The sequence below is a fragment of the Crotalus tigris genome, unplaced genomic scaffold (assembly GCF_016545835.1).
Source record: "Crotalus tigris isolate CLP2741 ecotype Arizona unplaced genomic scaffold, ASM1654583v1 scf7180000018975.1359446, whole genome shotgun sequence".
In the NCBI taxonomy this organism is placed as follows: domain Eukaryota; kingdom Metazoa; phylum Chordata; class Lepidosauria; order Squamata; family Viperidae; genus Crotalus; species Crotalus tigris.
Genome location: NW_024097306.1, coordinates 244539 through 257919, shown reverse-complemented (window position 1 = coordinate 257919; position 13381 = coordinate 244539). Strand labels below are relative to the sequence as shown.

At 42.5% G+C, this 13381-nt stretch overlaps 1 protein-coding gene across 3 annotated transcripts in view; it reads right to left on the bottom strand.

Annotated features, from left to right (window-relative positions):
- The window catches only part of CCBE1 (collagen and calcium binding EGF domains 1), a 163443-nt gene that overhangs the window by 32082 nt on the left and 117980 nt on the right, over window positions 1-13381 (bottom strand). For all 3 annotated transcript variants that reach the window (XR_005558508.1, XM_039358065.1, XM_039358064.1), the window contains exon 3: window positions 281-333. Coding sequence is in view for 2 of the 3 variants with exons in the window: in XM_039358065.1 (XP_039213999.1) it covers window positions 281-333 (53 nt within the window). In the remaining variant the exon portion in view is untranslated. The remainder of the gene's footprint in view (window positions 1-280; window positions 334-13381) is intronic.

Genomic DNA, 13381 nt, shown 5'->3' with positions numbered 1-13381 from the left:
ACATGTCATCTCTCACTGTACAGTCTTTATGACTTCAGTGTTAGCTGTGACTACCCCCGCCCTGCTTTTTTTGAAAGTTTTTTAATAAACAAATTAAGATATCGCAAAAGCGTACCAAATTCTTTCACATTTGAATAATATAAAGCTGGGAGACATCACAGGGAATTCTGGTTATCACCATGCCTATCAAACAAATAGTCAATCTTATTTTTATTATTTAGCACGGGAAGATAGAGCCATGGAAGGATTAAACGTGATAAAGAAACGTTTAATTACATACCTTCGGGAATGCATTGTCCAAGAACAAACTTATAACCTTTACAGCACTTTTTCCTGGAAGACAAAAAATAAAGGGGGTGGGGTGGGGTTGGTGATGGAATCAGTAAATTAAGAATCCTATTTTTCACATAAAACGATAGGACTGGAAGATGTCATTAAAATTCCTCAAAATTTCCACTTGCCCTAATTTTACAAACTTACACCTAATAAGTCTACTGTTCTACGTTTTTCAATCTGTGATCACAAAGAGCAAATCATAGTCCTTGTATGTGTATACAAGTATCTTTCATGTACAGATAGTCCTTGACGTATGACCACAATTGAGCCCAAAATTTATGTTGCTAATGAGACATTTATTAAGTGAGTTTTGCCCCATTTTACAACCTTTCTTGCCACAGTTGTTAAGTGAATCATTGTAGTTGTTAGTAACACAGTTGTTAAGTGAATCTGGTTTCCCCACTGACTTTGTCTGTCAAAAGTTCACAAAAGCTGTTCACATGACCCCATGTCACGGCAACTGTCATAAATATGAATCAGTTGCCAAGCATCCGAATTTTGATCATATGACCTTGGGGATGCTGGAACAGTTGTAAGTATGAAAAAGTCATATCACTTTTTTCAGTGCCGTTGTAACTTTGAATGGTCATAGGTCAAGGACTATCTGTACTTGAAGAGCACAATTAGAGTCTCCCTCCCCAATTTTCTATTCTTCTTAATGTCTGTGGAGATTCTCAGTCATCCAGGTCATGGTTGTCCCAAAGGTGCTTTTTTCATGAGGCAAATGGACTTCCTTGTTTTTTCTTTGAAGATATTTCGCTTCTCATTCATATCAAGCTTCTTTAGCTCAAACTGGATGGTGGGGAATGGAAGGATTTTGTTTTCTTTTGGCGAGTGGTCGAGGCCACCTGGAGGCTTATCTGTGTCCTCAGGGTCACCTGAGTAGTGCAAATGTGTGTGGAGCCTTCTTGGAACTGTTGAAAGGACTGTGTTGTAGACTGGAGATAGATGTTCTCCTTAACTTCAGTTCCCCAATCTTCTTCACTATCCTTTGAATCATTTTTACTTGATCTGAATTCTACTTAAAATATGGTGGCCAGAACTATAACCAGATTGGAAGTATTTTCATTATTGGAAAGTTATGACCCAGACTAAAATTTCATTTGCTCTTTTTGCAGTTACATTACACTACTGATTCATAGCTTATGATCGGTTGTAACTCCAAAATCACTTTCAGATGTAGTATAGTGCTAAGACGTAGGTATGGCTTATCTTAGACTGATGTATTTGATTTATTTTACATAAACGAATAACTGCATTTATCTCTGTTCATTTTAATCTGGCATTCCCTGGCCAGTTTTTTTAAAATATTTGAGATTACTTTGAATATTATTTATGTCTTCCAAGGCATTAGCATTTATTTATTTATTTGTAAAACGTACAGAATCAGCAGCTCACAGCAGAATCAGAAAAACACAAAAAGATAAAACACTGCTCTACAACATCAACAGCGGACTATCCCAACAAGCACTGTTTTCCATCAATATAGCAAGCATTTCCCATTTGCTTCTTTCTCAATGGATAAAAATGAATACAAATTACGATGAGCTCAAGGCCAAAAACAGCAGATCTTCTATCACTCACTCATTCTCTTTTTCTCCTGTTTTGTGCTGTTATGATTAATGAGCATTATTTGAATGTGTTTTCCTGGCCAACTGCAGATTTTTTAAAAAAATTATTTATTACATTTATATGCTGCCTACCTTGCTATCCGAAGCAACTCAAAACAACAAATTTAACTAGTAGTAATATAATTTTAACAATCACGGACCTTTTCATAGATAAATAGCAATGATCTATTACTGAGTGCTCTCTGGGATAAAACTCTAGTGCAAATCAACACATCAACAGTATGATGGGAAGCAGCGCTAGCCACAAAAGGAGTCCCAGAAATATGTGGTCACACTGAGGAAAAGAGAGAGATCCTGTGGTTGCTGCTGAAACTAGCAGAATGAATAAGTCTGGAAACAGCCTGCTACTATTATTTTACTTTTTGACCCTAAGAAAAGTATGTTTCTTAGATGGAGCATTAAAAATATGAATCCTGGCTGAAAAAGAAAGGTATACATACCATTGGTACTAAAAAAAAAATGTGCCTGAAAATGTTTATGTATTTCCTCTAATGATTGTGAGCTGCTAGATTTATGACATTTACAGTATAAATGTAGTTCATATAGCAAGCAGTTGTACTGAAAGTGCAGTTGTCCAAAGGCCTAGGAAAGTGATGGTGAACCTTTTAGAGGCCGAGTGCACAAACTGCAACCCAAAACCCACTTATTTATCGCAAAATGCCAGGGCCGCATCAGCATTGTGGTACCCTCTGGAGGGTGTGTGTGGCCCACTGGGTGGGTGTGGCTGCAGTGGTCACAGCAGACTAGGTGGGCGTGGCCACTTGATGTTGCTTATGGGGGGACACCTGTGGGGGCTGGGCAGGGTTGGGGGAGATCCAGGGGGTCTCTGGTGGGTGGGGCAGTGGGCAGGAGGCTTGTCCTGCGGGGTAAGGCAGAGGGCAGAGCGGGAGTGCTATTGACACAGGGCAAGGCAAGGCAAGGCAGGGGCCGTGGTGGCTTCTGCCTGACACCATCGGCCCCCGCACACAGAGGCCAGTGAGTGCATGGAGGCCGTCGGTGTCCATCAGCAGCCACAGCCTGCCGGCAGCCCACTGCCAATACTGAGCCAGCCCTCCAGCAGCAGGCGGAGTAGGGGAGGGGGGAGGCACGTGATGCAGACCGCCGGATGTGCCTACTCCATCCCAATTGTTTTTGCTTGTGGTTGGAGAGCAGGTCACTGCTGGTCATCTTGGTCCCCTTGCAGATCTTGACCTTGGCCCACATGTGGAGCCTGTTCCCCTCACGCATCTTGGCCCTGCCTCGGGTTGCCGCCAGCCACTCGCGCAGGTCCATTAGGCCACTGCCTGGAGTGCCTGGCCTGCCCAGCATAAAGGAGGTGAAATGGCCAGCTAGCAAGCTCGAGTAGAAGTGGTAGAGCACGCCTACACCCAGCAAGCCAAAGTGGGGCAAGCCGGATCCCCATTGGCGCCATGGGCCCCCCAGTCCCAGCTAGGATTGTGCGCCTTCCCCCCATCTCTGCTAGGCCTGGGCGGCCATGATGCCGATGGGGATCCGGCTTGCCCTGCTCAGGGTGGACTTTTGCCTGCTAGCCCTGGGCGTGCTCTATCACCTCTATGCAGGGCTTCCTAGCCGACCACTTCTGCCTCCTTTGTGCTGGGTGGGCCTGCAGCTCTGGGCGGTAGCCTAATGGACCTGCATGAGTGGCTGGCAGCCACAATAGGTACCAAGGTACGTGAGGGAAATGCGCTCCACCCATGGGCCAAGGGCAAGGCCCTTGAGGGTGCTGAGGAGATGGCACAGAGTAGGTGTGTCCAGCAGTTCACATACGTGCTCCCCCAACTCCATGTGCTGCCAGAGCTGCTGGCAATTGTTCGGAGAGCCCTGAACTCTGTAACTATGGAAGCTGCCCAAGGCCTCAATGTACAAACAGTTCTACATTTCAATAGATGCTCAAAACCTTCCTTTTGTAGGAAAGCCTAATAAAATCTCCTGAACATGATGAAGGATAATAGAAATCTGGCTAAATGGGGAAAAAAACAATGTCAGAAAAGTCAATGTTATCATTGAATGTCCGTAATGTAAAGAAAGCAGAACATAAAACAGAAGAGATTAACAACATAGTCTACCTCCCATGGGGATTATTTAACATAACATGTGATCTTGCTTTTCTTGAGCAAGATTCTAAAAGATCTGAGAGTTTTCAACTAGCTCAAGATAGGAGCATGTTCCAGGAGAGTGAGGGGGAGTCCATCTGTTTCTAATAATCTGCAATCCAAAGCAAGTGGTTTCATTTGCCAATTTCTATTTTGCCTGGCATATCTTTGAGCAGTGGTCTGTGGGGCATAGCAACCTTTGAAATTATATATTTTTATGCACCATTTCAAAACTGATAGGCATGGTATGCATTTTCTTCTGAATTAACATTGAAAGCACACTATACTCATTGCTTTATTAAATCTATATAGTTGAGAAAGCAAGAAAACAGGATGGTGCAGAAAGGTTGTTTTAGTGTTAATTCTTATATGGAGGGTCAGTTTGGTGTAGTGGTTAAAGAGTCTAGGAGAGGGGTAGGCAACCTTGGCTCTTTTATGACTCAGGGACTTCAACTCACAGAATTCCTGAGCCAGCATGGGTGGCTCAGGAATTCTGGGAGTTGAAGTCCACAAGTCATAAAAGAGCCAAGGTTGCCTACCCCTGGTCTAGGACAACTCGCCCTGGCCAATCCCCCCAGTTGACTCGCCGCAGCCAACTAGCCGCAAAACAATTTGCCATGGTCAACTCCCCATAGGACAACTCGCTGTGGGACAATTCAACATGGGATAACTCAAGAGAGGGACACTGAATTGCAATAGGTCTCATCTTGCTTTAGGTTTGAATCCTTCTCAAGTCCTCAATGTTGGGGAGGGGGAAGAACGTGTAGTCACTTGTCCCTCTTGTCCCTCTCTTGAGTTATCCTGTACTGAATTTCCCACAGCGAGTTGGCCGTGAATTGTCCCATGGCAAGCCAGCCACGACAAGTTGGCTGTGGCACGTTATCCCATTCCAATGGTTATCCCATTCCAGTGGTAGGCATCAGGCTAGAAATATGAAGACCACCTGGGTGGTTTTCCTTGGGCCAGTCATTTTCTATTGGCCCTAGGAAGGATGTAATGGCAAACTACTACTGAAAAACCTGCCAAGAAAACTGCAGGGACTTATCCAGTCAATCTCCAAAAATTGGACATGATTGAATGGAAGAAAAAAACAAAACCCTTATATATTGCTTCAGCTACAGTAGTGGCCAAAATTGTGGAAACCTTTTGGAAAAAGTGTGCAGTAGAAATGCCACCTTTGGTTAAGTTTCCACCAACTTTTCTTTTAATTTCTTTATAACTGTAGCCTTGTTCACTTAATAATACTATTTTACATCGCTTTCTGGGCAACCAGTCAACTCTTTGCACCATTACTTTAATTTTACTACATTTTACAAGCTCACTAAATGAAAGAGAAAAAAAACCCAACCAATTTGATAGTGATCACATAACACACTGACTAATGTCCTCCTCTCAGCTTCAATACATCAATAACTGAATCCTACTGTAATCTGATTGGCTCATTGCCAAAACAAGATACACCTGATTGGCTCTCTAAACACTCATGCTCATTTGCTACAATCAGATGAAGGAAAGTTACCTGATATCAACTTAAGCAAGTTGTGCTTCCTTTTTCTGGTTATTTGGCTATAACTTTTCATAGAATACAGTACAGATAATTGAACAAACTTTGTTGCATTAAATCAGGGGTGTCAAACTGCTGACCCACGGGCCGGATGCGTCATCCCAAAACCGCGCTCACCCCATTGCCGGCAATGGAGAAAAAGCTCTGATATGTCGCACGATGTCACATGACGTCGTGAGTTTGACATGCCTGCATTACATTCTTGATTAAATTATCTTTCTATTGATATATAATTTTATGGTACTACTCCCCAAAAAGTGGTGTTATTAATCATCAAACCCCAAAAATACACTTTCCCTAAAAGGTTTCCACAATTTTGGCCACTATTGTATATGCCTCTAAATAACATCCATTTAATTCCCTTCCTAGACTTCTTTAATTTCCAGTTCCCTTCAGTATTATGTGATCATTGAGTATACTTGTCTAGACATCTCTGGCTGATTTTGAGGTTCTCCTGCTTTTTATGGCCTCCTATATTTCTCCTTTGGCAAATTTGGGATTCTCCTAAAGCAAAAATGGGGCAGAATTCCTGGGCTAACACAGGCTGAACTGTAGGAGTCAAAACAGAGGAGAGAGAGAGAGAGAGAGAGAGAGAGAGAGAGAGAGAGAGAGAGAGAGAGAGAGAGAGAGAGAGAGAGAGGATGTGGACCTCTGAAAAGCTGTTATTAATTAACCATAGAATTCTATGCAAACCTATTCAAAAGCACTTGGGCTACGATCAGCAGGAGGAGTGGAGGATATAGAACTATATACAATCAAATCTCTATTCAGTCATGAAGCTGACTGGATGCCCTTAAGTCTGTCACTACAGATAGGCAAAAATTTGGCTTCACTCCTACACAAACTTACCCAACCAGAAGCAAGGTTTAAGGTTGTGGAGGTATGGTTTCTAAAATGTTTTGCAGATGTGTTTAGGAAGATCAGATGCTGAAATAAGGTCTGACTCACCCTCTTTGGCTTCTTAAATGGTAAAATGAAGACTTGACATGAAAATGAGTGGGACAATTGTTTCTCCTGTTGTCTTAGCAATGAAAGATCGTCAATGAGGCTGAATGAGTTAACAGATGCAAAAAAGAATGACCACACACAACATAATTAAAATGCAAAATGTACTATGCCCCTTATTTAAAAAAAGAAGGGGAATTCCCAGAGGGCAATAGGTCTATCTATGGATGCTACATATGATGATTAGTATCCTCATAATTAACTTGCAGGTTTGGAAAATAGATACCATATCAAAGTCTATTTAATATATCTTCAAGTCCTACTTGTGAATTTCCCCAAAACAATAATGACCAGTTTACCACTTCCTAAGTATTGCTTTTTATTATTATTGTAGAGCCATTTGTAGTTGTGTTGTTCTAAGAAACAAACAAAAGAAAAGTACTTTAACAAGTCTGCAAAGAAATTTTAAACCAATAATGGATTGTCCACAAACAATTCAGAAAGAGTTGACCAGCTTTTGTTAACCGTTAATTAGACCAATAGCAGAGACCACGAGCTGTGAGGAAAGTCATGGGATGAGAAAGAATGAATCCTTTTAAACTTACTATTCTTGGAATAAATGGTGGCTTTGAGAGAGCTTGGAAAACTTTGCATAGGTCCATCCCTATCCAGATATGGGAAAGGGTGGTGTCCCATCTTCCTCACTTGCAGAAAACTTGGATGCAAATTGTACTTCAATATAAGTGACTAGGCTGTATCTTCCAATGTATCTGAGGATACTAAGCAAGTTTAGGGGCAGAGGTATAAGTAGAGACCTCTGGGCCCTAAGGCAGATCTCTCCAATAGGTTGCTCTTGGTAACAAAACTCAGTTGCCAAATGTGGCTATGGCTATGAAGAGCAGGCAGGGGAAAGGGAAGAGGTGTGGGTCCCAGATGCCCACCAGTCTGAATATGGAAAAGTCTCCCTTCACAGTCCCAGTCACTCAAAGTTTTTCCTTCTATCACCCTTTCTCCTCTTCGTCCCTTCAAAATACAGCCATGCATATATTTAAAACTCATGCCTGAGATGTTTTCTCAAATTAAATTTCTACTTTGCATTCAGATTTCTTTTATCTGACCATTGATTTGGTTGTGGCTCTTCTTCCTGTTCTTCAGGGTTATTCTCACAGCCCATTACATCAAGTGTCCCGTTTATATGCCTTCTCTCTTAGGCATGCCATGGTGGGGTTGCAATACTCTGAACAACCACTAGATGGCAGCAAGTGCTCTTTGTCACCACCTGGATCAAGGGTCTCAAACTCGCAACATCACATGACGTATTGCGACATATCGTGACTTTTCTTCCATTGCTGGCAATGGGGCGGGCAGGTTTTGGCATGATGCAACCAGCGGCAGTTTGACACCCCTGACCTAGAGATATCTGAATTTTGCAGTTTAGGTGGTCATGCCTATATTCACTACGTAATCTTGTCCTTCACTAAGAAAAAGGAGGAACAGAATCAGTTTTCATAGAATTAGATGGGTTCTAAGTCCACGTGCTTTGACTGTACTTGCACCACTACTAATATGCTGTGGGATCAACTGTGAACCATTTGAGCTTTGTCCTCCAATGCCTTCTTCTCCTGCCTCCATTCTCTAACATAGGGGTTCTCAACCTTGGCAACTTTAAGACTTGTGGACTTCAATTCCCAGAATTCCTCAGCCAGCTTTGCTGGCTGAGGAATTCTGGGAATTGAAGTCCACAAGTCTTAAAGTTGCCAAGGTTGAGAACCCCTGCCCAGCATCTGCTCCCTTGTTGTTTTTAGGCCAGTCTTGACCTCACCTGATCTCACTTTACTTTGATTGTCAGTTGAAAGCAAAGCATGACATATTCAGCTGACATTTTTTATCCATGCACAGACCCAAGAGTAAGGATATTGCTAATGGGTGATCGGATCCTATTGTAATTTGTAATTTTCCCACCAAATGAACTGGAAGAAGGCAGGGGCAAAAAGCTTCTTTACTCTTGCCAAGAAAGCTACACAGATGTGAAGTCACCATGAGGTGGTCTCAGATTAAAGGAGTTTTAAGCCTTGCCACAAATTAATGAATGTTCTATGAGATTTTGAAATAATATATTTAAAATGGAAGTACAGCTGGCCCAAACGTGTTCTATTAATTCTCCAAAATGCATGCACAGAGAACTTTCCACACAGAGAACTTTCCAAAAAGACTAAAAGGGGACATTTTTGCCAAGTGCTTTCAAATGGGGCCAGAATCGTTCCTTAAAATGATCCTACAATGTCAATTCCAGGAGCTGTATCAAGAGTATCCTTCTTTTTTCCCCACATCACCCATAATTTTATGCATACCATTTGATCCCAATAAAGATATTACCTGATTGTGGATGTGGAGATTTTATTTATATACAAAAACAGCTTATTTTGCTTATTGTGTTTCTTAAAGCACCCACAAAGCACCAAATTTTCTAGAATGAGCACAGGGGTTACAACTGACTCCATTTTTAGCATGATGTCCAGGGTAAGAGCATATGTATTACTAAGCACAAGTCTCAGTTAAAATGGTCCCCAATCCCACCGTCTCCCCACCACCAACAATTCAGGAGAAAAAAATCAGCAAAGCTATAAAAAAAGGGGCAGCAGACTAACAGTTCTCAGCTGTAAGATGTGACCTTTAGAAATCAACAAGAAAGGATCCAAAGTATGTAAAACACCCACCACTCTGCCACGCATATTCTACAGTTTCAAAGATTAAGCTGGAGTACAAATCCTTCTTAATGAAGTTAGGCTGTCTGAAACCGGTGGGGTAGGGGTCGAAGAAAGGTTTTCCTTGTTTTGCAAACACTGGTCCTCATTAGCCGGCCTTTTAAAATGCATCTGTAAAGTTTTATCTTCTAGAAAAACAAAGGAAGGAGGAAAAACAGTTCAAAGGGACTCAGGAAGGCCATCTAAATCCCCACCACCTCCAACAACACAGTGTAGTGTAAAGTGGAGACATTTTTTTTTATTATCAGAAGAGCATCTTGCTTACTGTCTGGAATGTAAGCAAATCTGAGCCGCTGCTGTGCAGTGACTTATATATGAACATTAGAATTGTTCATATAATCTGAAATTCTATTTTGTATTACTCCACACGAAGCAGGAAGATCGCCTTGATGGTTTCTCTATTGTAGATGTGTTGTCCTTCTTCGCACTTCTGGCCAGAAGTTATGAAATTACCATACCTGTCTGGGAGAGGTAAGAGATTGTGGGAAGTCAGCCCCTCAGAGGAGGAAATATTAAAAGGGCAGAAAAATATATTTCCTCAAAAGGATTTTTAAAAGCAGAAGCCAACTCTGCCGCCAAGTCTCTCTGCCCCAAGCAGGAACCAGCCCTATACAAATGCAGATGTAACCATCAGAAAGTTGGAGCCAGAAACTCAAGAAGACAAAGACCTAAAATCTGCATACCCCACCTGAGATGGGATATAATAGGACTAACCCATCACCATCAAGAATAGCAGAGAGTTTTGTTTGTGTGCCACCTAAACTCAGGTCAGAATACGTGACACAGGAAATAGCTTCAAAGTTCATGCCACAGGAACAGGAAACTATTCCAAACAAAAGGCTTTCAGAGGGTATAAAAACCTACTCCACGTGCTCAGGCCTTGATTTCTCTCCTCCTTCCTGCCAGAACCATCATTCAGTCTGGCTCTTCAATAAACTGCAACCTTCTTCCCAAAGCAGTCGCCATGTTGTTTATTTATCCCCGGCTTGGATGAACCAGGATGAAGACTTTTCTTTCAAAAGATGAAAGCTATTTACCTAAGTTGGATTCCTTACCCAACTCTTACAACATGGTTTAGGACAGTGGTGGCGAACCTTTTAGAGACCGAGTGCCCAAACTGCAACCCAAAACCTTCACTTATGCATCGCTGGGTGCCGGGTGGGCGTGGCCACTGAGTGGGCATGGCCCCTGAGCTGTCAGCTCGTGCTCGCTCACTCGCTGTCTGCTCCAACTTGTGCTCGCTCACTTGCTCACTGTCTGCAGCAAACGCTGCTTCTGCCGAAAGTTGGTCCTTTTATAGCCTCTCACCTGTTCCCACACTGTGCATGTGCAGAGAGCTGCGCATGCACGGAGAGGAGGAGGGAACAGCTCGGCCCAGCAATGGCTCACGTGCCACCAGAGACGGCTCCGTGTGCCGCCTGTGGCATGTGTGCCATAGGTTCAGCACCACGGACCTAGGATGTGTCTCCATTGTGTCCTATATGGCACTTCAGTTCTGGCGGGTTTGATTGTGTGGGGTCCTTGGTGCTCTCTGAGCTTGGTGGCTTTCTTGCTATAGTTTCATTATCAAACTAATTAATATCATCAGTTGGTGATATTACCTAGTTTGGTAATGAAATGTCTGCAAGAAAACCAGCAAGTTCAGAGAGCACCAAGGACCCCACAGTTCAACCGAATACAACTGAGCCCAAAATTTCTGTTGTTAAACAAGGCAGTTGTGAAGTGATCTTTGCCCCATTTTATGACCTTTTTGCCACACTTGTTTAGCTAATCACTGCAGTTGTTAAGCTAATCACTACAGTGAATCATGTGGTCATTAAGTGAATCTGGCTTCCCCTATTCACTTTGCTTGCCGGAAGCCGGCTAAGAAGCTTGTAAAGGGCCGTCACATGAACCTGGGACATAAATACCTGGGGATACTGCAGTGGTTGTGAATGTGAAAAATCGGTCTCTTTTCAGTGCCATTTTAACTCTGAATAGTCACTAAACTAATGATTGTAAGTCAAGTACTACCTGTATTAATTTTGCTCTTTGTTGCTTTATTATGTCTTTTGGAAGTGCAAAGTAGAGGGGGAAAGGGAGAAGTTAACTGGAGTCTAGGGCAGTGATGGTGAACCTTTTAGAGACCGAGTGCCCAAAAACTGCCCCCCACCCCCGTCCCCGCTCTGCCCTGCCCACTGGGCCACCCACCACCTCCACGATCGGCCACAGATCACCAAGGCAGCCCAGCAGTGCCATGGTGGCCACGCCCTCTGCCTGTGCCCCGCAGCATCAGATGTGCATGACGGGCTGCAAGGGTGGAGTCTTGCCCCCACTGCATGGCTACCATGTCCTTGGCTGTGCTGCTTTGCATGGGCCGCGCCTGGGGGTTGCTCTCCTCCAGGAGGGCTGCTGGTGAAGAGGGCGCCATGGGAGGAGGTGGGGCTGGGACGACAGTGCATGTGCCCACAGAGAGGGCTCTGAGTGCTGCCTCTGGCACACGTGCCATAGGTTCGCCACTACTGGTTTAGGAGCACCAAACTGGAAGAAATGCCTTAATCATGCATTTCTTACCCAAATCCTAAGGATTTTCCTCATAATGCTTCTCCAATCCTGAAATGCAGCAAGAGCTGTCCTTCTTTGCATTCTTTGCATTCCTGACAAGTGGCTTACAGATATTTATAGCTTTCTGCGCATTTACTATTTAATTAGGGTAGTTAACAAAACCGATTATCCTCTAACAGAATTTTTAATATTAATTTCATTTCTGTTGTCTTAGTATTCAGGAATTATGAGCACTTATATGTACGTTGGTATTTTAAGTTAAAAAATTTAAACTGCATTTTTAAAATATTTTGGAAGCAGCACCAGGAAACCAGCCTTTCAAAAGGCAGTTTAGATTTTAAAAAACAAACAAACACTGGCTGCGAGTTTCAAAACACCCATTAAAATTAAGCCAAACATTTATAAAAATGGTGTAAATTCCCAGAACCCCAAGCAAAAAACATTTTTAAAAGCTGCTATTTCCATACAAACTTCAAAAGTAGAGGTGACCGGTGGCTATTTTTTTAGCAGCACACTGCACATAAATCCCATTATTCTCCTGGTTAGAAGAAGTCTACATTTTGAACCCAGGGGCACCAACCTTTTCCTCATTCTTGAACTTTTGAAGGCTTAGTTTGATTGCGTCAAGACAGGTCACATTTCAACAGCAACAAGGAAGATAATCTAGGAGTGCCTTGAAGTTAAAATAATTCTAAATTGCAAGGTCTGACATGACCCCTGGCATTCTCATTGCCAATCACATTTCCACAAGCAGTTTATCAAAATGACTGGTGGTGAAGTGGATTATTTGCAGTGACATTTTCCTGACAAAACTTGCTGTCAGACAAGAAGAGGCAGGCAAGCCTGGCTTTATTTCACCAAATTATACAATTACACTTTCAAAATGACAGGCTAGCAGACTGTTACGGCTTTTCCCAAACATCAAGCAATGCATCCTTCGGATGGTAGTCTTAAGCAACTGTAAATTTAAGCTATCTTGTCTTTAAGTATATTGCTAAAATGTTTTAAATACCCAACAGAAATTTAACATAGGCAAATGACAGGTTGGAAAACACATATATCAGCTAGGCACATTTATCAAGACAATGTGAACTAACATTCCCCATGGGCCAGGAATTCAGTTCTGCTGCTACATTACAGTGTTATTTCTGGAATTGTAAGTCTTCAGATAATAGGCAACATCTTGAACTTAAAGTAGTAGCTAATAGACAGTAGGCTTACCAACTAGTACCAACTGGCTAGTCATTGCTTTGGGGACCAGAAGAGCTGGATTGGAATAAACACCAGCCTTAAAGTTGAATTTGACCTCTATTATCTCTATGGTTATGTATGAATCATTTTTAGCAATAGTTTAAAATCTTCTGGGTGATTTCCCAATTTTCCAGTGTAGAGGTACAACTATGGCAAACGAAAGTAGAAACTGTTGAATAGGATAGGAGAATAGAACAGAACAGAATTCTTTATTGGCCAAGTGTGATTGGACATACAAGGAATTTGTCTCTG